General features: G+C 45.3%; 1 protein-coding gene across 1 annotated transcript; it reads left to right on the plus strand.

The window, feature by feature from the left end:
* Positions 1-6,751: 6,751 nt before the first annotated feature.
* Positions 6,752-23,738, plus strand: BEND3 (BEN domain containing 3; the record flags this gene model as incomplete). Its single annotated transcript, XM_084228043.1, has 3 exons — positions 6,752-6,788; positions 7,254-7,456; positions 21,492-23,738. 3 exons carry the CDS (start codon positions 6,752-6,754, stop codon positions 23,736-23,738), a joined length of 2,487 nt encoding a protein of 828 aa, XP_084084169.1.
* Between the last annotated feature and the right edge of the window lie 1,146 nt (positions 23,739-24,884).

Genomic DNA, 24,884 nt, shown 5'->3' on the forward strand with positions numbered 1-24,884 from the left:
ATCTCCGTGTTCACCCATCTGCCCCTCCAATAGAAGTTCCCAGGATTTCATCTTTATTCCCTTCTCTGCCTCTGTGTTGGTTTCCATCCTTGTACATCAGTTCTACGGTCCGTTGAAGCCTGCAGAGGACAATTTCCTTTCAGGCACCAACAGCTATATCACATAGCCGGGTGTGTGGACCCAAAGCACAGGGCAGGGAGTCAGGGCCGCTCTGCCCAAGAGGATTCCAGCCTGCTCCTAACCTTCCTGAGCCCTGATCCAACCCATAAAGGCTTTAATGTTATGCCTCAGTCTCCTCACTTGTAGAAGGGGAAGAACGTAGGATTGTTGGGTTAGTGTAGGCGGTTGTTTTCAGCCAGTCCCTTGAGGGTGCACCACATGTGTGGTCACTTGGCTGAGCATGGGGAGGAGTCAGAAGGGAATGCTGCTGCGGGCTCCTGCCGCTCAGGAGCTGCTCCTACATGCTGGGCAGCCCCTCTGCACCCCCACGCCCACTGGACACCTCCACTAGCCCCTCAGCACTGCTTGCCAGGTGACACTGTTCTAGGACAGGGAGAAAGAGGCAGCCCAAACCCCGCAAACCTGCCTATTCTAAATGGGTTCTGCCATCCGCCGCATCAACACAAAACATATGAAACAAACACACTAGAGAAACCACAGTGCCATAGGGAAGCCCAATTTCCCCATGGGGCTGACTAACCACGGATGGCTCTGTCCTAAATCACATTGGACGCCAAATCTGTTATAGGACAGGGAGAGGGGCAGCCCAAACCCCGCAAACCTGCCTATTCTACATGGGTTCTGCCATCCGCCGCATCAACACAAAACATAGGAGACTTTAATGAGAAGGAACTTTAATAAAACTAGGAAACAATACAGGTAAGGCAAAGAGTCTAGTTTCTAAATCAAGAACCCAAAGTTACCCGTCCCCTCGTGGGTAAAACTCCATCCAAATGGGACTGGCCCAGAGCAAGGCCCCAAAGCCTGCCACAAGTCTAAAGCATCTTCCAGTGGGGACCCACAGAAAAGGGCCAGAAACAACCAGACAAGCCCGGAAGGAAAAGAGCAAAATCAACATCAAGATAAAAACTGCCATGGTCACCTCCCCACGGGTCTCACCCACATCTGTGTCACCCAGTCCACGACCAAAAGACAAGCGCAGTTTCTTCACGTGTCTCTAGGCTCCATGCGCCTCCTCCAGGTCTCCTGGCTCCATCCTGCTTCCTTCCTCAGTCTCTTCTGCAGCTTCTCCTCTTCCTACTCAGCTCCACCCTCCCTTGGGTGGGGCAGGGAACCTCGAACTTCCCCCTTTCCTGGGGACCACCCTGTTACAACACTTTCCCCTCCAGAAGCCCTTTAACACGCTTATGTTTTCAGTCCCTTTCACCTCCCAATCCTTGACTCAAGATTTTGTTTTTGGGGAATGCAAACTATAAAAAGAGAGAACTTTCCATGATACATTAAGTGAGAAAACAAGGGAACTGGAATCTTAAACTTTTTTAGTCTCAGGATCCCTTTATATGCTCAAAAATTATTGAGGACCCCAGCTTTTGTTTCATGGGTTTTATCTGTCAGTATTTACTGCATGAAGAATTAAGTTGGAAAAAATGCTGAAATAGTTTAATTCATTTTAAAATAACCATAATCAATTACAGGTTAATGTCGTTATTTTTCATCAAAAATTTTCCAAAAAGAATTTTATTTTTACCACCCTCTTCAGTACCTGACTTAATGGAAGACAACTGAACTTTCCCGTCAGCCAGGGTATTCAGTCTTTTGTGAGATGGCATCTCTGTAGCTCTCCTCCGCACCTGTGAGGGACGCAAGGGGCAAGAACATCTGGTGGTATTATGAAAGCAGTTCATGGGCCCCCTGGGAGGGTCTTGGTACACTGATTCCATAAAGAAAAAAAAAGTACTCTTTGTAAAAGTATCGTTTACTGTGGTGTGAATACTTCAGGGCCACTTCTAAGAGTTGGAGAGACACAGTCCATTCAAGCCCCTCGACTCCACCGCGGCTCACCACTGTGTGGGGAATCACACTGTGAGAACCGCTGACACAGAATCTCTCATACACAAGAGTAACACACTTGCCTTTATTTAAGAGAGGAACATGGAGGGCAGTGGGCTCTTAACCAAATATCCTTTTATGCCTTTTGAATTTTGTTTCATGTGTATGCATTACCTAGTCAAGAGAAAATAAAACATTTTCACGTCTTCCCAAATTATAAACTGACCTGTAATTTGTTAAGCTCTGCAGCCTTTTTATGTCTGTGTGCCGTCTCTTAGCATTGGCTCTTTCTAAGCCCGGGTGGATGGTTCCCCCTGCACTGCCTGCCTTTTGTCTTCCTTCACAGACTCTTCAGCATCTCCTCCCGCCTGAGCCAGGTGCAGCCCTGCTTCAGCATGTGGCAGAGAGGTAGCCCCCAGCTCTGCTGCTCTTTGCATTTATGAAGCCAATTTAAGAAACACATCCTTTGTAACATGGTATCTGAGGGGCTGAAGCACCTTGTTATTTCTGAAAGTTTGCAGTTGTCCTCCTTTCTGTGCATTTTGCAAACTGAAGGCTTTTTGGATGACATTCTGATCTTCCTTCACCCATGTGCCAAGCATGCAAAACTGAACAATGCCCATCTCCCTCTAGGCAGAAGAATAGAGACTAGTAGGCATTTAAATAAAATTACATATACTCCTGCAAGCTCTGCAACATTTAAAACCTTTCTATACCTGTGACAGTCACTTTGCCTGAGGCATCCTAGGCTATTTGGTTAAAAAAAAAAAAAAAAAAAGAACATTCTCACTATTAGGGAGCCACTGGAGATTGGTCCTGTCTGAGAGTTACCCTGCGGTATTTTCATTGCACACACCACAGGTCTGCTTGACAGACACCCCTTAATTCGTTTAAGTCTTCTTTTGGGTTTGTGGGGGTTTGGGAGATCTGAGAGACCTGGAAGGACCACCCCTGAGACAGCTGATTTTTTTAGGGACTCATGGAAGTCCAATTTGAGATAAGTAGCAAGAGAAATAAGTGGGGTTTTAAAGGGGGAGAAGATTAAAATGAGAAATTGTACATATACCACCAGGCAAAGGAGATTGTAATCCTCTCAGCCTAGAGGAGGGTGCAGGCAGGAGCTCTTCCAGAACCTGTCGTTAAGTAAGTGAAAGGAATTTCTGTGGCATGCACAGCATCCCGGTACTCAGTGTCCACCAGGTCGGAACCCTGTGATCTTCATGTGGGCAAAGGACCAGGAAGTGGAGATAGCAACATGATGCCCATCCCCCCGCTACCTCGGGGGTACTAGGGAGTGACCCAGTCATCTCTCTCCTAGAAACTTCTGTACTGTGGGTGGAGTCTATTTATGAGCAGAAAGCAGACTGGTTTTCCAGGTAACTGCATTGAGATGAAAGGAGATTTGGCTGTTCCAGCGGCTGTTGGACAGGGAGATCCAAGGCTGGAAACTGGCACCTGTATCTTGAGAGAACTAACCGGAGAATGTTGTTTCTCCTCTTTGGTGGCTGATGGGAGCCACACACAGACTGTTTGAATCCTAGATCTGCTATTTAATAGCTCTGTGACATGGGCAAGTAACCTGCCCTCCGTTCCCTCCTTTTTCCCTTCTAATAGTCAGCTATTTTATTTCCATAATCAAAATATTAGAAAAAAAACTTTTCCAGCATCATTTGAAGTATAGTTGACAAAATTGCACAAATTAAGGTGTATACCGTGCTTTCTTCTGGTAAATTTGGGGTTAAAATAGCTCAAGATAAGAGGGAGGGGAGCGTGAAGTGGCCAGCCTGGCACCTGGCACACATGCAGGGACTCCAGATGTAAACGAGGACCCTCATCTCACTCTGCACCATTAAGTCAGATGCAGTTGTGGGTTTTCCAGGCTTCGCTAATGGGAAATTCCCCACCTTCTCAGTGAGTGAGCCTGCTGGCTGGGAAGGAAGGGGCTCACCGTACTGTGTTCTGGGTTTCTTCTGTGCTAATCTAGCATCTGTCACGAGTCTATAAATGAATTCAGAAATGTTTTCCAAAGCAGATGCACTCTGGGCATCTTCAGTGCCCGGGAAATTGGTGGCCCGGCCCTCCCACCTCACTCCAGGGAGCCTGCCCAGCCGCCCCTCTGCCTTTCCTCCCACCTGCAGGTGGCTCAGGTGTGTGTTTGTCATCCTTTTTTGACATGAGAATCATGGGGGTGTTCAGAATTCAGGTGCAAAATTGCCTGCTGTGGTGTTACATGGTGGCAGTTCAGAAAATATGCTTCCTGCTCACCAAGTGACATTCCCAGCTGCGACTACGCCCAGCACTTGACGGCAGGCCCTGGCTATCAGCCTTGGTGGATTCAGCGCCTGCCTTCTGCGCTCCATGCTGCTCATTATATGACGGCCCCGCCAGAGAAATATGGTGGGGTGGATAATGTTAGATAACCATCCAGTCCTTGCTCAGCGCTTGTGGTCTGTCTGCTGTTTTTTATCAACTCCTGTTTTCTTCTTCCTGTTTTCTTTCAAAGGATATTTGGATTTTCTTTTTCTATCATGGCGCTTTTTTCCTTCAAATAAACCATCCATTGTCTCCTCCCTTCCCCACCTTTTCTCTCCAGTATGTATTTGTCTGTGTAACCCCCCCCACACACACACACACACACAGGCCCTTATTCATTTCTTCCCTTCTGGGCTGCTGCATCTCACCTTTGTTCTTGATTTAAGGGACTGGACTATGTGTGGCAGGGTCTCCAAGGGCAGTTGGCAAGCTGTGGACATCCAGGGGAAGCCCGAGGAGGCTTGAGAGGCCCCTGACTAAACCAGGAATTGGGGTTCAGGAAGGCCAACCTTCCTGTCAGAAAGGAAAGTGTGCTGAAGCCCCCAGGTGCCCACGCCTCTCCCCAGATCATCCTGGTCAGATGATGGTAGCAAATGCAAGGTTTGTGTCCTTGGAATACAATAGAACTTACTTTTGCTAAAATTTGCCTCTGGTAAAATAGTTCCATTTGTCCCTTGAAGTTGTCTTCTACGTTTTCCCTCAGTATCACCGTGTGTGCTTTGTCTTTCAGATAGGGGATAGTTTGGTAGGTAGGAATTATTTTCAATGCAGTCTCAGTTTCAAACCTTACTCACGCTGAAAATTAGTAATTCAGGAATGAAAAAGAATTGTTTCTGTCATTGTTATTGTGATGCACTGAAAATAGTGCTTCACATCACCAATGTCATGTAAGTGTGGCTAGTAGTGAATTGTTTTTTTAAAGATTTATTTATTTATGCATACAAAAACTGGAGTACAGGCCAGAGGTGTGGGGGATGAGAACATTCACCAGAGACAGAGTGGGGAACAGAGCAGGCAGACTGACTGAAATACACTGCTGAGGGGAGCAGTGGGCGAGACAGGAGAGGTCTGCTGTTCCATGTGGGTAGCTCCTTGGCTGGCCAGGGGTCGAACTCAGCTGCAGAGGCTGTGGACAGCTCCACAGTGCTGTGCTTAACCCCTTGCGCCACCAGGGAGGCCTGAATTTTGAACTTTTTATCATGTGCACAGGTCACCTCAACACCAGTTCTAACTGCCTCCTCCCCCACTACTATTCACCTGTCTAAATCTGGGACCATACCTATTGATATTCCATGGCTATTTGGTGAATGATTTGTAGGTGGCTTCCCTCTTCCTTATAAACATTTTCAAAGAGATAATCCTGGTTCTCATGTCCTCTAATCCTTAAAGTGGGGGCTCAGCAATTGCGTGCGGTTCAGTCAGTTGTGGGAACAGTGTCAGCAGTGAGACTGTCATGGGTATTCTTTTCCAGTTGTTACCACCCCATTTATACCTGATACACTGCATGGACACATCATGTCAGTTCCATTCTGGGAGTGGTGGGAGTTGTGGGGGCCTAGGTCTCCCCCCTCACAGGCTCTACCCCTTCTCCATTGATTTCTTTGTCACAGAAAAGAAGTCTTTGGACCAGATCTTGTGGAGCTTGAGAGCTTAAAAAACCCACCATACCTCTTTCTCCTTGTGGCTTTTGAAAGAGGAACTAAACCAGTCCCATCCAACAAAAATATGATGCAAACCACATATGTAATTAAAAATTTTCTAGTAGCCATATTTTTTTAAAGATGAAATTAATTTTAATATTTTACTTGGCCCTATACATCTATACAATTTCTGTATGTAAGCAGTTTAAAAATTAGTGAGATACTTTACGTTCTTTTTGCTATCTCAGACCAGTGTAATTTACCGTTAGAGCATGTCTGCCTTTGGAGTAGCCACATTGCAAGTCCTCAGGATCCACTTGTTAGGAGTAGCTATCAACAAGGAAAGCATGTTTCTTGCTGGTCCACCTGGAATCCTAAAGATCCACAGCTTTCATCCTTAGCTGGCCTTTTCATTTTGTGACTGAAGTTTATAAAGCATGGACAAACAGGACATTGCCCATACTAGGGTTTTTGTAAAACTTGATTTTCTCAAATAACATTCCCCTTGCTCAGTAAGTGGCTTTCTCAATCAGCGCTTTAAGATGCGATCTGCCCACATAAAGTCTTGGAAAACTGTACCCAGCAGGTGCACCGGAGGCCTGGCTGTTTCTGAGCAACTGCAAACAAGAATAAGAGGATGTGATTTTCCATGATGTTGCAGAGCAGTGTCGATTTAACCTTCTATTACCCAGAGCCAGGGTGGGGAGGGTGAAGGAATTTCTTATGGGTAGAGAAATTTAAGAAGTAAATCAAGACTATCTTTGTCTTTTCATTTAGTGAAACAGAAGATGAACTCAACTGATTTCAGTGAAGATATAGAAGAAGGTAAAGAAAAAAAATCTTTAAAAATATTTTTAGAATGTATGACCTGATACAATCACTTGGTTCAAAAATATAAAAGGAAATATAATGGAAAGTAATCTCTTTCACCCCTGGTTCCCATCCCCCTCCAACCACATAACTCTTATAAGTATTGTCTGTATCTTTCCAGATTTATTTTTTAAAAGTATCTTTTAAAAGATAAAGTATTTGTTTCTTTCCCTTCATCTCCTCTCCCTCCACACCCCTTATAAAAGACTTTTACCACTTTTGAAAAAAGTGTTCTTGGGACATGGTTTTATTGTATGCCACTACTGTGGTAAGATAAAAATTGCTTTGGAAAGCCCAGTTTTATTGTGACTAGACATTATTATCTTACTACTGTCAGAGTGTCCCATAATCAGCCTGTTGCTCAGGGAATCCTGCTAATCTGTGAGCGGCTCAGTGAACCCTACTTCTTCTCTGCCACAGTTCTAAAAACCAACATTGTGAAAGTGGAGACAGAGGTTGAAGATGCTGCCCTGGATTGCTCGGTGAATTCCAGGTCTTCTGAGAAGCACCCTCTGGACACTGTGTTCACTGCCCTCCATGACTCCAGCAAGCGAAAGCAGCCAGGCAACGACAGCCAGGCTGACTTCGTCCCCAGCGTGAAGCGGAGGCGGCTGATTCCTGAGGTGAGGCCCTGCCTCTTCTGCTATTTGCATGGGTTCTGAGCCTCTGGTGTAGAGGCTGAGTCTCTGTTCATGGGTATTGGGCAGATGCTAAACCCGTGGGCATGAGAAGGTTTTTATAACAGCTGTCCCATCTCTGGTTTAAGCTGCTTGGTGTCATTAACTGGAATTCTGGTCCAGGGTGGATTCATTATGAGGTAAGGGGATTGTTCCCCATGCAAGTGGCTAGCAAGCCTACCACATGTCCATGGTACAGTTTATATAGATCTTTGTAAAAGTTGAGGGTTCACAGGTCTTTCCCTAAATCAAATTCATCTTTTTATAAAAATTTTTATTGAAGATTGGTTTAAAACCTTATAGTTTTCGGGGCCTCTCCGGTAGCGCAGCGGTTGAGCGCTGGGTTGCGAAGCTGCCCGTGGCCTCTGCGGCGCCGGTTCAATCCCCGGCTGCTCCCCTGCCACGGGAGGAGGGTCCCACATGGCGCACAGACCTCTCCTGCCGCCTGCTGCTCCCCTCAGCAGTGTACTTCGGTCCTTCTGCCTGCTCTGCTCCCTGCTCTGGCTCTGGTGAATTCTCTCACCCTCCTGCGCTTCTGACTGTACCCAGTGCATGTATAAACAAAACAAACAAACAAATAAATAAATAAAACATGCCTCTATTAAAAAAAAATTAATAGGGCCTCCCCAGTGGCGCAGCGGTTGAGCGCTGGGTTGTGAAGCTGCCCTCGGCCTCTGCGGCGCCGGTTCGATCCCCGGCTGCTCCCCGGCCACTGGAGGAGGGTCCCACATGGCGCGCAGACCTCTCCTGCCGCCCGCTGCTCCCCTCATCAGTGTACTTCGGTCCTTCTGCCTGTTCTGCTCCCCTCTCTGTTGAATTATCTCACCCTCCTGCGCTTCTGACTGTACCCAGTGCATGTATAAACAAACAAATAAATAAATAAAAAAAACATGCCTCTATTTAAAAAAAAAAAAAATTAATAAAAAAAAAGTATAGTTTTCATGTACACAGCATTATAACATCTGTATATGCTGCATTATGAGCACCAAAAGTCTAATTTCTGTCTCCCTTCCTCTTCAGGTAGCCACCATTTGTCCTTACAGTCTAAGAGTTTCTTTTATTTCATTTGTTCATTTATTTCATTTCTTTGTATTCCACATAGGAGTGAAATCATAAGGTATTTGTCTTTCTCTGTCTGACTTATTTCATTAAACATAACTAACCTGCCGAGTCCATCTCTTTGTCTGCCACAAATGGCAAAATTAATATTTCTTTTATAGCTGGGTTGTATTCCATTGAGTATATATACCACATTTTCTTTATGCAGTCATCCATTGATGGGCATGTAGGTTGTTTCCATATCTTGGCTATTGTAAATAATGTTGTAATGAACATAGTGGTGCAGATAATATGAAAATTAGTATTTTCATATTCTTTGGGTAAATACCCAGAAGTGGAATAGTTAGATTAGAAAATAGGGCATTTTTAATCTTAATTTTTTGAGGAATCTCCATATTATTTCCCATAATGGCTGCACCAGTTTACATTCCCACTAGGAGTGTATAAGAGTTCACTTCTCTCAGTGTCCTTGCCAACACTTGTTTCTTATCTTTTTCATATAGGCCATTCTCAGAGGTGAGATGTCTGTCTATTTGTGGTTTTGATCTGCATTTCCTCAGGGAATCAATGAACATTTTTTTATGTGCCTTTTGACAAATGTGTGTCTTCTTTGGAGAAGTGTTTATTCGGATCCTTTACCCATTTTTAATTGTTTTTTGCTGTTGTGGAGTTGTATGAATTCTTACATATATTATATCCCTTGTTAGAAAAAGAGCGTTTCATCCTTTTGCATGTTGTTATCTTGACTGAAGAGACTTCCCCATTGTATACTCTTGGCGCCTTGTCATAGGTTAACATCTAAGTGTGGGTTTATTTTGGACTTTCAGTTCAATTGCAGTGATCTCCATGTCTGTTTTTAGTCCAATACCTTGCTGTCTTGATCGTTATAGATCTGTAGTATAGTTTGAAGTTGGGCATATGATACCTCCTTTTTTGTTCTCTTTTGGTCACAATTGCTTTGCTATCCAGGGTCCTTTTGGCTCCACACAAGTTTTAGGATTGTTTTTCTATATCTGTGAAATTCTTTTATACCTATTAGGGGAACTTGTTCCCTAATGAAACTCATCAATACTTTTTTTTTTTAATAATGGGGAGAAAACTTCATGCCTCTTATCACCACAGTTATTTATTTTATAAATTTGCTTTTTTTAAAGATTTATTTTATTTATGCATACAAAAACTGGGGTGCAGGCCAGAGGTACGGGGTGGGGTGAGAGGATTCACCCGAGACAAAGTGGGGAGTATAACAGGCAGATTGACTGAAATACACTGCTGAAGGGAAAGTGAGCAAGACAGGAGAGGTCTGCTGTGCCATGTGGGCTAGCTTCCAGGCCTGGGGATATAACTCACACTGCAGTGGCTGCCGATAGCTTCATAATACTGCGGCTTAACCTCTTGCACCACCAGGAAGGCCTCATTTTGTGCATTTCTATCTAAAAGAGCCCATGTTTTCGAGATCCATTACCATTCACCAGAAACACCTTCAGGTTTTAGCCAGGATCTCTGGGTTTGTTGGTTTGTTTTAATTACCCTCTGTTGTATGTTAGGGCAGAGCCAAAAAAATTGGAATTTTATGGATTTTTAGAGACTTAATGAGTCTACAATAAGTAAAAAAAATATCCTTTTTGTTAATTAAAAAAATGATGAGACCAAGGTTTTTACTAGGACTTAAATATACATGTTTATATAACATTATAATAAGTACTAATTTATATTTCACACCATAGAAGATAGGATGGTAGATACATTCATATATTTCCTTGGGCTTTTTCCAAACAGCTTTATGGAAATGTAATCCATATAGGAAATGTAATCCATATACTATTCACCTATTTAAATACCAATTCAGCAATTTAAATCATTTAATTAGGGCCTCCCCTGGTGGCGCAGCGGTTGAGCGCTGGGCTGTGAAGCTGCCTGCAGCCTCTGCAGCGCTGGTTCGATCCCCGGCTGCCAGCCTGGCGAGGGTCCCACATGGCTTGCAGACCTCTCCTGCCACGCCCGCTGCTCCCCTCAGCAGTGTATTTCGTCGGTCTACCTGTTCTGTTCCCCACTCTGGCTCTGGTGGATTCTCTCACCCTCCCGCGCTTCTGACCGTGCCCAGTGCTTGTATAAATAAATCTTAAAAAAAAAAAAAAGAATGTGCTTAATAAATAAATAAATAAATAAATAAACAAATAAATAAATAATTTAATTAAGTGTTTTTTTTTTTTTTTTAATATGTTCACCACAACCATCACCACAATCAATTTTAGGACATTTTCATCACTCCACCTTTTGTGTTAGACTTGTCTGATTTACTTAGGATAATATTTTCAAGGTTCATCCATGCTGTAGCATATGTCATCACTTCATTGCTTTTTATGTCCAAATAATATTCTACTGTGTCACTGTACCACATTTGTTTACCCCTTCATCAGTGGAGGGGTATTTGGGTTGTTTCTAATTTTTGTTCATCATGAGTTATACTGGAGCAATACATTTTAAAAATCTCAGATGCTCAGGGGGAAAAGGTGAATTTTTTTTATATACTTAGGAACATTTCTTACAAAGGATTAATTAGATATATCCTACCCTTGACTCTGGCTGTCTAAACCAGTCACTTGCTGCATACCTGTGACTCTGGGGAAAATTTCATATATGAATGGAAGTTCCCAGTGCAATAAGTAATTACTTCAGGATAAAAGGCAGATTCTTGGCTGCTGATACCTACCGTGGCAAATGAATGCAAAAAGGTGGTTAGTAGAACAGTTCGTTTCAAAAACATTCAACCGTTTGCTTTTTCTTTTGTTATAAACCACACTTTATTATTATTGTCCCTAATTATTGATACCTAGGTTTCTTCTACTATCTTATTATTACAAATAATGCCACAAGGACCCTCCATATCTACAAACCCAGGACCATTCTGTGTTTGTTTGGGTTAGATTTCTGAAAATGTTATTCTGAAAATGTGGAACAGTTTGAGGAACATTATATTAAATTCCTCAAGGAACTTCTTAAAAATTTTTCTTCTGTGTGTTACACTGCATTTCTGCTTGTGATCAATTCTTTATACTCCTTCAAGTCTGTAAATAAAGCCAGCGTTCAAGAAATGAAACACACAGTTGAATTCATTGGTTTACTTTTACTATGTGACAAATTACCCAAAACTTAGCAGCTTAAAACAATCAGAATTGTATTGTCCACAGTTCCATGGGTCAGCTGGTGATTCTGATTTGGCCTGACGTGTTGAGACTGGGTGGTCTGGGGTGACTGCACTTTCTTACCCTCTTGGAGGCTTGCCCAGGCCTGCTCACGTGACATGGAAGAGTTCCTGGGAGCAAGAGAGGGCATGCTCCCTGCGCAGACGCTTCTCACGCCTCTGCTGGCGTCACATTTGCTAATGTCCCTTTGGCAAAACAGTCATATGGGCAAAACTAGACTCGGGGGTGGAAACACCCTCCTCCTTCTGATGGTGGGAACAACAAAGTCCAAAGTCCCTTTGCAGAGACTGTCACTCAAGGATAGGGGCTGTTTTTATAAACAACTCACCACAGTGGGGAAGAGCAAGCTCTCCCAGCAAGAAGGAATTCTTAATCATGTGTAGGCTGGGCTGTGACCTATGTAGTCAGCCCGGGGTAGTCCTGATGCCTTGCTGATCAAATGCTGTCACTCTTTAGTCTTTCATTCAATATATTTTGTTGTTACAGCATCAGAGAAAGGAACACCTTCATGTTCTTGGGGGCAGAAAGGGAGAGTGAAGGTTTTTATGATTTATATTTTAATTGTCTTTTACAATATGAAATAGCCTGAGATCTAGCATTGGGCTCCAACCCCACTGAGACTCATAGCGGAAGGACTCATTGAGCATTCCCCAAACTGTGAAGGTTGCTGATGCTTCGAAATTGGCAAGGCAGCAAGTTTTGTGTGGCCAGAGCGTCAGTAATTCTGAAATGTTTAGAGAAAAGGGAACTAGAAATGCACTCATTTTTTTTTTTAAAGAATTATTTTATTTATTTATACATACAAGAGCTGGGGTGTTGGCCAGAGGTGTGGAGGGTAAGAGGACTCACCAGTGACAGAGTGGGGAACAGAACCGGCAGACTGACTGAAATACACTGCTGAGGGGAACAGTAGCCGAGACAGGAGAGGTCGGCTGCGCCATATGGCTAGCTCCCTGGCTGGCATCAAACTCATGCTGCAGTGGCTGTCAATAGCTTGACAGTGCTGAGACTTAACCCTTGCGCCACCAGGGAGGCCTTGCACTAAATATTTCTATATGACTTGGCCGATTTACATGTTCTAATTGGTCGCCTGTGTTTGCTTTTCAGTAGATTGGCTAGAGCAGGCACTATTAACCCATTAGATTGTGGAGTGGAAAAGAGAAGTCCTGGATTTCTTTTTTTGCTTGTTTACTAAATTTGTTTTCTTACCTCTTTGTTAATTTCTGGATAGTATTTGATTTCTCCTCTCAGGGGTAGTCCCTGTAGTTCACCTACCACATCACCCCGTGATCCATCATGATCCCTTCTGCACGTCCCTCCTCTTTTTGACGCTCCTTCTTCCCTCTCCCCGTGGATTTTATTTCGAGTGCTCTATTAGCTTGTTCATTTTCTTTTGTGTATAAAAGTGAGGTTGCTATCCCTGCCCCTCCTTCTGGTTCTTGTAAACCTTTTGAAAGTCTTGAGTTTCTTATAGAAAGGTATCATATGAATTCAAAGGCATATTACTGATCTTTTTTCCCTTTTAAAAGTTTATATAAGTTGATGTATCAATAAATCAATAGCCTCAGAGCCCTGGGGACTTTAGAATAATCCATCACGTTTATGAAATTATAGTATATGATTTTTCAGAATGATGTTAGTCCTAATGCAGAGTGAAAAGTCCTTTATTCTTATCCTTCTAATCAATTGTGTGAATCGATGAGATAACTCAAGTAAGGAGCTGGGTGCAGGACCTGCCCCCATCAGCCTTCAGAATGTTTATCTGGCACTCCTACCCTCCATATATAATGCCTATGCCTTGTGATCAGTACTCAGCTGCCTGCCTCCACATTTATAAGAATGAAACCCTGGCATAGAATTGCTGAGGCCATTGGACACTGCAGGCCTGACCATCCAAGTCAGAACACAGACCACCTTCCTGCTTCCATGCCCACCCCCAAGGACAGGGGCGAAGTTGATGGGGGGAGGGACTGAGTAGCAGCCCTGATTCTAGAGGTGTGTCACACTCAAACTCATATCAGTGCTGGGACTTGTTTATGAGTAACATTTAGTGCAATGCTTAGAAGGAAAAATAAAATCTTCCTCTAAAAATAACTCAAAAAAAGCTGTATAAAGACTTATTTGGTGCCCTCACTGCAGTAGGCTTCATAGCCAAATTCAGCAGATGTGGGAGGTGAGAAGCCAACATTTTTATTGGTAATCATCTTTGTGCTCACAGAAGTGGGGATGATACTGAAGAACTGTATGCCAGGCAGATGTTAGCTTTGTTCTCCTGGGTTTTGTTTCTTTTTAATCCCAAAATGTCATTGTGGTTTGTTTTTTAATAACAGAACAGAAATGACCTTTCATTCATTCAGTGCAAATGTATGGAACACTTCCCAAGTGTCAGTTCCTGGCATATTGGGTGCCCCAGTAACAATTCCCGCAATAAGCAGATAGGTACTGTGGCCGTTCCTGTTTTAATGACACTCAGAGAAGTTAGCATTCCCAGGCCTGCTTACTTCAGAACTGCACTTCAGCACCGTGCTGGTCACTCTAAGGGCTGGTATTTGTAAGAAGCTGTGCCTTTGAGGATGCCTGACCCTGATACTTTGCCACCCCTTCTAGTCTTTTCCCATTCATTATAGTTGCTTTATCATTGCAGGTTCCTATTTCTCAAGGCATCCTAGCACATTTGTCTTCCCTATACTGTTGACAGTGTAAGGATGGCCCAGGGGTAAAAGCCACAAGGCAGAGAGATGGTATCTGTCATATGTCCCAGGGTCTCACACAGTGCCTGCCATATGTTGTACGCTGGGCAATATTTGTTCCCTGGTTCTGTGTGGTAGAGAGCTCTTCCATACTTTAGTGCCAGCTACATCTGGCCACTTAATGTGGATGATGATGATGAAGATAAAAAGTGTGATGAAATGAAAATGGGGCCTCCCTGGTGGTGCAAGGGGTTAAGCACTGCACTATGAAGCAATCCACAGTGTCTGCAGCACGAGTTTGATCCCCAGCTGGCCAGGGAGAAACCCACATGGCACAGCAGACCTCTCCTGCCTTGCCTGCTGCTCCCCTCTGCAGTGTATTTCAGTCAATCTGCCTGTTCTGTTCCCCACTGTCTCTGGTGAGTCCTCTCACCCTCCTCATCTCTGGCCGTACCCCAGCTCTTGTATGCATAAGTAAATATGTCTTAACAAAAAAAAAAAAGAAAATGAAAATGGTAAGCATCATCTTCACCTCCATTAAGGGGGGGGGGGGTGTGATACTCCAGGGGGCTGCTTCATATGGTCTATCCTTGATGCCACATTGATTCCCTACCCTCCTGAAGACATGCTGCTTTCTTGGTGTTCCAGTTTGCCGACTCTGGGTACCATTTGGCTACTCATCATTTATTTAACTGAATTTAGCAATTGCTCTTGGATTCGGTGTCTCAAGATATTTAATGCTTAGAACATTTCTATAGTGACCCAATCCTTGAGATGTCACTTGGTTCCACATGAAATCTCTAAGTAGTTTGGTTACCCCACTTTTAACCCAGCTTCTTTTTATTCAAATTCTTCAGCTGAAAGTGCTGGACATCCCTCGAGTCTAAAAGTGCTAGTGGTGGAATGAAGTGCCCTGATCCAGCCCAGGGGGTGCTGGCATTGCAGAGCCTGAGCTGCACAGCAGAGTTCCCATATGGTTGGGAGATGAGCTTCAGAGAATTGGGAATGGTGTCAGCCAGACATCCAGTGCCAAGTAGCACAGATTTAAAGATTTCATGATACTCCTAGACAGCTGGGCAGAGATTTTAGCAGCAGCAGCGTATGCAGCCAGCCCATCGCTGTCTTGGTAGCTTGTGGAATTAATTGAAGCATCGAGTTGACAGGACACCAGTGTGGGGATATCTTAGAACCTTCTCTTCAATGTCTATGTTGTGCTTTGCATTGGGCTGTATGTCCCCAAGGCCTCTGGAAATGAGGAATATTGCCCTCTACTGGGACTCTTAACTTAATTTTCCATGCAAGCAAGTTAGCCAAAACTGTTTCTGTTGATGGCAGTGTTTCACACGAGCTTTGTAGAAACTGAAATATTTTTATTAATGAGACTGAATATTGAGAGTTACAGAAGGGATTTCCAGTTCTGGTATACTCTGGACTCCTGCCTACAGTAGAAAGGTAGGAGAGTCCAGTGACTCCAGTTAGTATGCAGACAATTCACCCCCAGAAGCATTTCCTTGTGCTTGCCTTCTTTACTGTGTGTTAACCAGTACAGATATGCCTTTAGAACATTCCACTTGTTGCATGCCAGATGAGTTTCTGTGGCCCCTCTCTATATGGAATCTTATTTAAAATGTACTAGTGGGGGTCCTCCACGGTGGCGCAGCTGGTTGAGCGCTGTGCTGTGAAGCTGTCCGCAGCCTCTACAGTGCTGGTTCGATTCCTGGCCGACCAGGGAGAGACCCACATGGCGTGGCAGACCTCTCCTGCCTCGCCTGCTGCTCCCCTCAGCAGTGTCTTCGGTCCGTCTGCCTGTTCTGCTCCCTGCTCTCTCTGGTGAATTCTCTAACCCTCCCGCGCCTCTGTATTCCAGTTCTTGTGTAAATAAATCTTAAAAAAAAAAAAACAAAAAAAACTTATTTCCTTTAAAAAAAATGTACTAGTGGGATCATTTGTTATAAAGCAAAGATGCTTTTTCTGAAATCACTCCTAATGTAGTTAGGATATTTTTTAATGATTGGCATTACAAATTCAGACTTCTTTGTATTGGGAAATCATGGTAATCTCATGATCCACAGGACCTCCAAAATTATTTTGGGGTAACAGAAGTTATGGTAAATGGCTGAAAAACTAATTTACAGTCTATAGGAATTAGTAAGACACTTTGGGTTGGCTAGGGAATCCTTTTCAATAGTTAAAAACCACCTCACAGAGAAATACAGCTCACATTTATGGACTTGTATGAAAATAGGTATAGAGGAATAAAACAAAACTTACCAAATTTACTGTGCCCATTGCACCCTGATATTTTCTTTTCTAGTTTCTTTTTTCTTTTCTGTCTCTCTCTTTCCTTCTTACTTCCTCCTCCTCTTCTTTCCTCTTCTCATACAGGCCATGACCCATCAGTCCATGTCATTTTCTCAAGAGTCCTGACCCACAGCAAGCACACTGCATTGGGGCGGAGTGTAGACTCTCTGTGCCTTCCTTGCTTCAAGTTTCTGATGTATGTGTAGTTCCCGCCTCTCCTCAGCCCTCCCTTTCTTAGTCTCTATTTTCTGCCAGATAACAAAAGAACTGTAAAGGACTTACAGCCTACTTCTGGCATAGTTATCCTGAACTTCTCCCCTGAACCCAGCATTTTGGGCAAACAGACCTCTTAGATGCGCCTGACCTTCTTGTTTATTGGTTAGAGTAATCATTACAACTAGTTTAATAAAAGGCCCACAGTATTACCTCTGCTCTGGCTTGTGTAATAATAATCATATCAAATAATACCTATTAAGCATTTACTGTGATTCAAACCCTAGTTCAGTACTTTATGTATCTAAGTCACACACAGGAAGCTCGGGCATGAAAAGCCACATGAGCTGCCCAAGGACGCACAGAGGGCACCCCAACAGTTGCTGACCTTCACCCACTCTCGACATCATGTTGTTTGTGAAGCTGAAGTCTGTCAGAACAGCGCCTCTCAGCATGTATTTAAGAGTGGGGGAGCACCTTGCACCCCTTTTCACCCACACAAGTGATTTGGTTGGCAAACTTCGTTTGAGTTCTTCTGTTTCCCATGCGTTTTCCTAGGTACTGAAGGTAATTCTCTGATTTGTAGGTAGCGTTTCAAATGAACTCAGGTGACACTTTATCTGGTACCTCTCTCCATACTTTTTGATACTATTTGGTATCTGTCCTCTGCACATTTTTTTCAAGACCTTTTTTTCACTCAGTAATCTCATTTCAGTGCAATATTAGTTCCTGAGGGCAGGACAAGGGATAGACTCAGGAATGATCTGCTCCTGTCACAAAACCATCACACAGTGTGAGGAGGGTGGCGAGAACTCTGTGGGGGAGCAGGGCAGGTGGCAGGCTCTCTGCCCCCAGCATGCCCTGGCCCTCTGTTTTGGGGCGTGTGGGGGTGTAACTGGGTGGGTAGAAGAGCGCCAGGTGTCTCTGACCCTTCACCAGTTTATGCAAACAAACTGAAGAATGTATCAGCCGCTACGTATGATAAAGTACTTGCAGGAATTCCTTTAAGATTCCTAAGAGTAAAGCAGCTTCTTGTACAATGGTTGTTATAAGTAGAGATGGAAGAGCAGAAATAACCTTTCTCAAACAAGAGTCAGATTATTCTGTTCTAAAAGAGAGGTTCCAGGAAGTCATTTATGAATTTATTTTTTATTTATTATTTTTTAATTAATTTTTTTATAGAGGCATGTTTTATTTGTTTGTTTGTTTGTTTGTTTGTTTTGTTTATACAAGCACTGGGAACAGTCAGAAGCGCGGGAGGGTGAGAGAATTCACCAGAGCCAGAGCGGGGAGCAGAGCAGGCAGAAGGACCGAAGTACACAGCTGAGGGGAGCAGCGGGCAGCAGGAGAGGTCTGCGCGCCATACGGGACCCTCCTCCGGTGGCCGGGGAGCAGCCGGGGATTGAACCGGTGCCGCAGAGGCCGCGGGCAGCCTCTCAACCCAGCGCTCAACCGCTGCGCCACCGGGGAGGCCCCATTTATGAATTCAAATGAAATATAACTTGGAAGATCAGAGAGATTAAAGTTTTATATATTTAATTGGCCTCATGGGCTGTTTCCACCCTGGAAACATTCTCAGCACCACATTTCTCACCTACCATTCTATATCTAGCCTCTTGAGCTTTTGTCTCTTCTCCCCACATTTTTGTAGCTATAAGAGAAAAACAGCTCATGTACTGTTTTATACTGGCATTAGTTAACTGAAGGCTTATAAATGACACTGGCTCTCCCTAGCAGAGATAAGCTGAGAGCCAACACTTTCCCAGGCCTGGCTACTCAGAGAACAGCACCCAGAGCTTGTTAGCAATGGCAGAGGCAGGAATCAGAATCCTCATTCTAATAAGACCCCAGGTAATTCATATATGTACTACAGTTTAAGAAGCACTGGGCTAGACCATGCTAAGCCCACGCCATATCCCTCTAGGTGTGAAAGAATCCTAAGGATGCACTTTGTTCTGGTCTATCCTGAAGTTGCCTGCGGCACATGTATGTCAGTGGAAGCAAAGTTCGCTGTCAAAGGAAGCTTTGTGCTTCAGGCCTGTTTGGTCTCCTGACACCCGTCACTGCTTGCCACTTGGCTCCTCTGCTTAATCAATCCCACAAAAATATATTCCTATTAGTTTTAGGATCAAATTCAATATTTGTCAAAACAGCTTTATTAGTGACTAAAACACAGTGCATGGCATGTATTTAAAGTACACACGTGAAACCATCACCATGGTCAAGGAAACCAAGATGTCCATTGCACTGTGCCACAAAAGTCCCCTCCTGCCCCTTTGTATCCTCTCTCCAAGCCCTGGTAACCATTAATCTGCTTTTTGTCACTATAGGTAAGTTTGTATTTTCTAGAATTGTACATGAATGGAGTCATACAATGTGGTCTCTTATTTGTCTAGTTTCTTTCACTCAACATAATTATTTAAGAGATTCATCATGAGGACCATGTATATCCTATTACTGAGTGGTATTCCTCTGTATGAAAATAACAGTGTGTACATACTTGCTGATAATAATTTAGGTTTCCAGTTTGGGCTACTTACAAATGGAGCTGCTGAGAACATTTGTTATATATCTTCGTATGATCATGTGCTTCAGTTTTGCTTGATAGGAATGGAATGGAATATCTGGGTCATATGGCCCAGGTATGTCTAATTTTCTTAGAAACAATATTTTCCAAAGTAGTTATACCATTTTATATCTTCACCCAGCAAGGTACAAGAGGTCCAGTTCCTGCACATCCTCTCCTCTCAGTATTGCAGTCTTTTTGATTATACTCTTCAAGTGGGAGTGACGTGGTAGCTCAGTGTGGTTTTAATTTGCATGTTACTCATGAGCAACTTTTTGTGTGCCAATTATACATCTTCTTTGAAGTGGCTACTGAAATCCTGAATTGGGTTGTGTGTCACTGTTAAGTTTAAGAGTTTTTTATGTATTCTTGGTTCAAGAACTTATCAGATAAATGATTGACCAATGTTTTCTGAGCTTGTTTTTAATTCTTTTAACTGTGTCTTTGCAAGAGCAGGGTTTTTTTGTTTGTTGCTTTTAATGAAGTCTATCTTATCAATTGATTCTCTTGTGGATTGTGCTTATGGTGTTGTGCCTAAGAAATAATTTGCCTAAACCAAGGCCATAAAGGATTTCTCTTATATTTTCTTCTGAAAATGTTATATTTTAAGTTAGGTTTTATATCTAAGTCTGCTACCCATTTTGAGTTAATTTTTGTGTGTGGTACATAAAGAGGTTGAGAGTTTTATTTCTATATGTATATCCAGTTCCAGCATCATTCATTGAAAACACTATTGTTTCTCCACTGAATTGCCTTTGAACCTTTGTCAAAAACCACATGTTCACATATATCTAAATAAGCCACTGAAAACCAGGCCCTGACTTTGGAGGAAACCACTGATGAAAGCAGTGAGAACTGTGGGGTCCCAAATGGTCAGGGCAATTGCTGCCCAATGGTGCGATATGGACTTGGGGCCCCTCAAGAGCATTTTGAGTTTACCCTGGGAGTCCAGCAAGAGTAGAAATGTAGAGTGTGCCATCCAGGGGCAAGTTGAGGAGATAGTCTCACCAATCATTTTTGGTAGGGCAGGCATCTCACAGAATAGAACCTCTGTTGAAGAAGGCTGGGTAGTACACAGCACACACTCTCCTAGACCTCTAGGAGACCTCCTAGGAGAGATGTTATTTCACTACATGTGGTGGGTACCACAGGACTGTGGAACTTAACAGTTAGTGAATTCTGCATGAGAAGGATGCTGGACCAGCAAGAAGACTGAAACCTAGAAACCCAGGAGGCCCCATCAGTTCATGAAATCCACAGTTGCCTGGGTTCTGGAAGTTCTGCGTTGGCTCTTCTCCAAGCCAATAAAAGATGTGATTCCAGATAGTGGTTGAAAGGTGGCATACTGCTACTCTCTTAGACTTTGTTCTTCTGTGCCCAGAACTTCTGTGTAACTCAGGGAGCTGTCCCAAGTGAACACACCTGCTTTCTTAGACTCTGGCAGGCGAGAATTCTACTACTGAGCCACCAATGCCAGCACTGCTTCCTTAGACTTTGGAAACAATAGGATAGGCCTTTTGAAACAGTGGTAGGATGAATCATTATTTCCAGCTGCAAGCAGACAGGGACCTGCGTCAGTGAGGTGACCTCCACATGACAGAGCTGTCCCAAGAGCTGCCTCCATCTCTAGCAGAATTCCGGCCTGGCCTTGCCAAAATCTGCTCTCTTCTTGTTAGGCCCCGTGGGCAGAAATCCAGGGCTGGTGTCCTGCAGGAATTCGAAGTGTGACTTCAGCCTCTCTCAGAAAGTAGGGGGAGTGAGCAGGTTTAGTGTGGGAGTACAGGGATGCAGGTTTGTACTCATGGTGTATTCCTGGATGGACAGTGATCCAGTTTCTCACATACTCTGGAGACTGACCTCTACCGAGTGGCCCCTCTGTGTGTGACAATGCGTTATGCCTAGTGCAGTAATCTCAAGACCCATCTGATACACTTTTTGTTTTCCAGGCTCTCCTAGCAGGCATGAGGAACCGGGAGAACAGCTCTCCTTGCCAGGGCAATGGAGAGCAGGCCGTCAGGGTCAAGATCTTGGGCCCTGTGTGGCCAGGTGAGGAGGAGTCTTGCAACGATGTGACCATCCCGTCCTATAAGAAACCTCTGTATGGCATCTCACACAAAATCATGGAGAAGAAGAACCTTCCTGCAGGGGATGTGCTCAACACATACGAGCTCTTTGAGAAGGCAAACCCCAGCAACAGCCCTTCTCCCTTGCGGCTCCTAAATGAGCCACAGAAACGGGACTGTGGCAGTGCCGCAGCAGCCACGGATGGCGATCCCAACATCTACTTTCTGATCCAAAAGATGTTCTACATGCTCAATACTCTTTCCTCCAACATGTCCCAGCTGCACAGTAAGGTGGACCTGCTCTCTCTGGAGGTGAGCCGCATCAAGAAGCAGGTTAGCCCCACAGAGATGGTGGCCAAGTTCCAGCCACCCCCGGAGTACCAGCTCACGGCAGCGGAGCTCAAGCAGATCGTGGACCAGAGCCTGTCCGGCGGCGACCTTGCCTGCCGCCTGCTGGTGCAGCTCTTTCCGGAGCTCTTCAGCGATGTGGACTTCTCCCGAGGCTGCAGTGCCTGCGGCTTTGCGGCCAAGCGGAAGCTGGAGTCGCTGCACCTGCAGCTCATCCGCAACTATGTGGAAGTCTACTACCCCTCAGTGAAGGACACCGCTGTGTGGCAGGCAGAGTGTTTGCCCCAACTGAATGACTTTTTCAGCCGCTTCTGGGCCCAGCGGGAAATGGAGGACAGCCAGCCCGCGGGCCAAGTTGCGGGCTTCTTTGAGGCTGAGCAGGTGGACCCTGGCCACTTCCTAGATAACAAAGACCAGGAGGAGGCCCTGAGTCTGGACCGGAGCAGCACCATCACCTCGGACCATGTTGTAGACACGCAGGACCTCACCGAGTTCCTGGATGAAGCCTCCTCACCCGGTGAGTTCGCTGTGTTCCTTCTCCACCGGCTTTTCCCCGAGCTCTTTAACCACCGGAAGCTGGGTGAGCAGTACAGCTGCTACGGGGACGGCGGCAAGCAGGAGCTAGACCCCCAGCGGCTGCAGATCATCCGCAACTACACGGAGATCTACTTCCCCGACATGCAGGAGGAGGAGGCCTGGCTGCAGCAGTGCGCCCAGCGCATCAACGACGAACTGGAGGGCCTGGGCCTGGACGGGGGCAGCGAGGGGGAGCCCCCGCGGGACGACTGCTACGACTCTTCCAGCCTGCCCGACGACATCTCCGTGGTCAAGGTGGAAGACAGTTTCGAGGGCGAGCGGCCGGGCCGGCGCTCCAAGAAGATCTGGCTGGTGCCCATCGACTTTGACAAGCTGGACATCCCGCAGCCTGACTTCGAGGTGCCGGGCGCCGACAGCCTGCTCACCAAGGAGCAGCTGCGCAGCATCTACGAGAGCAGCCTCTCCATCGGCAACTTCGCCTCGCGCCTGCTGGTGCACCTCTTCCCGGAGCTCTTCACCCACGAGAACCTGCGCAAACAGTACAACTGCAGCGGCTCCCTGGGCAAGAAGCAGCTGGACCCGTGCCGCATCAAGCTCATTCGCCACTACGTGCAGTTGCTCTACCCCCGTGCCAAAAACGACCGCGTCTGGACGCTGGAGTTCGTGGGCAAACTGGACGAGCGCTGCCGGCGCCGGGACACGGAGCAGAGGCGCTCCTACCAGCAGCAGCGCAAGGTCCACGTGCCCGGCCCCGAGTGCAGAGACCAGGCAAGCTATGCAATCAACCCCGAGAGGTTCCGAGAGGAATTCGAGGGGCCCCCACTGCCCCCCGAAAGAAGCAGTAAGGACTTCTGCAAGATCCCCTTGGACGAGCTGGTGGTCCCGTCGCCCGACTTCCCGGTGCCTTCCCCCTACCTGCTGTCAGACAAGGAGGTGCGCGAGATCGTGCAGCAGAGCCTCTCGGTGGGCAACTTTGCTGCCAGGCTGCTCGTCCGGCTCTTCCCCGAACTCTTCACCGCCGAGAACCTGCGGCTGCAGTACAACCATTCCGGGGCGTGCAACAAGAAGCAGCTGGACCCCACGCGGCTGCGGCTCATCCGCCATTACGTGGAAGCCGTGTACCCGGTGGAGAAGATGGAGGAGGTGTGGCACTACGAATGTATCCCCAGCATCGACGAACGGTGCCGCCGCCCCAACAGGAAAAAATGCGACATCTTGAAGAAAGCCAAGAAAGTGGAAAAGTGACGGGCACCCTGGGACTGAGGTTCTTACGAGCCTGCCTATGGTTCTCCACAGACTCGCACCTTATGTCAGTGGGGAGTGGCTTACTACATTTGCACACCAAACACCCTCCCGACCACACGAAAGAGCCGTGCCTCGGTCTCTCGTACTTAGACTTTTGTCCTGTGTTCTCTGGTGGTGCAGCCAGAGTTTGTTGAAAGCAGAGGTCTCAGGAGTAGGGGATCTCTCTCCTTGGCTGTGTGTCCCCCCCTTTAATAATTTGAAATGCAAACTCAACAACTCTCTTGTTTCTCTTCCCACATTTTACATCTTCCATTTTTATCAAATTTTTTTTAATTAAAAAGAAACCTTTTTTTTTTTTTTAAATCATTGGGCTCTTTGGGGGCCATTTTACTTTGAAGAACTCTCAAATATTTGAGATGAAGTACTGTAAGATGATTTCAGTTGCTTGGATTTTTTTAAAAGATGATTTCAGATTTATGAAATTTTTAGAAGTGCCATGTTCATGCATGAAGGCTAATAGTAGCTTCAGGTGGCACAGGGGCCATCTCACGGACCTGTCTTTTACATCTGATTTTAGAAGTCAGGATGCCCCTTAGATGACAGTAAAGGGGCTGGAATAATGGGATAGTCTTTCCGAACATGGTCACATTCTCCCTTCCACCAAGGTTGGAGTGACCGCGCCTGCTTGCTGTTGGCACTTCATAGAACGTGGTGCTCACTCTGTAGACAAGAACACTGGATGATGATGATGATGATGATGATATGAATGTAGATAGACGTGGAAACACGTTCACAATGTCTTCATTTGAGCTGTGTCCTTCCACTGCCCCTTCCCCCTCCTCAAGGGGATGCTGGCCGAAGGGGTGAACACATTTCCTTGTAAACTGTGTGCGGCTTCTTGTTTAAGGATGGGCCCCTTTAGGCTCATTGAGAACTGTTTACTTTCCATGTGGTGTATTTGTACAAAACCCAGTTCCAGGAGCTGTATGGTGACCTCACCACACCTCAGTGTTAGCTCCTCCATTTAGTGGCACGTCCTGATTCCTCAGGGCAGGCCCAGGCCTCAGGCCCTCTTGGGAATACCTGGCATTGGAAGGACACAGGTCATCTCAAATGAGGCCCCCAGGTCCCATTCCACACTCACTC

This window comes from Talpa europaea (genome assembly GCF_964194135.1).
Source record: "Talpa europaea genome assembly, chromosome: 2".
In the NCBI taxonomy this organism is placed as follows: Eukaryota; Metazoa; Chordata; class Mammalia; order Eulipotyphla; family Talpidae; genus Talpa; species Talpa europaea.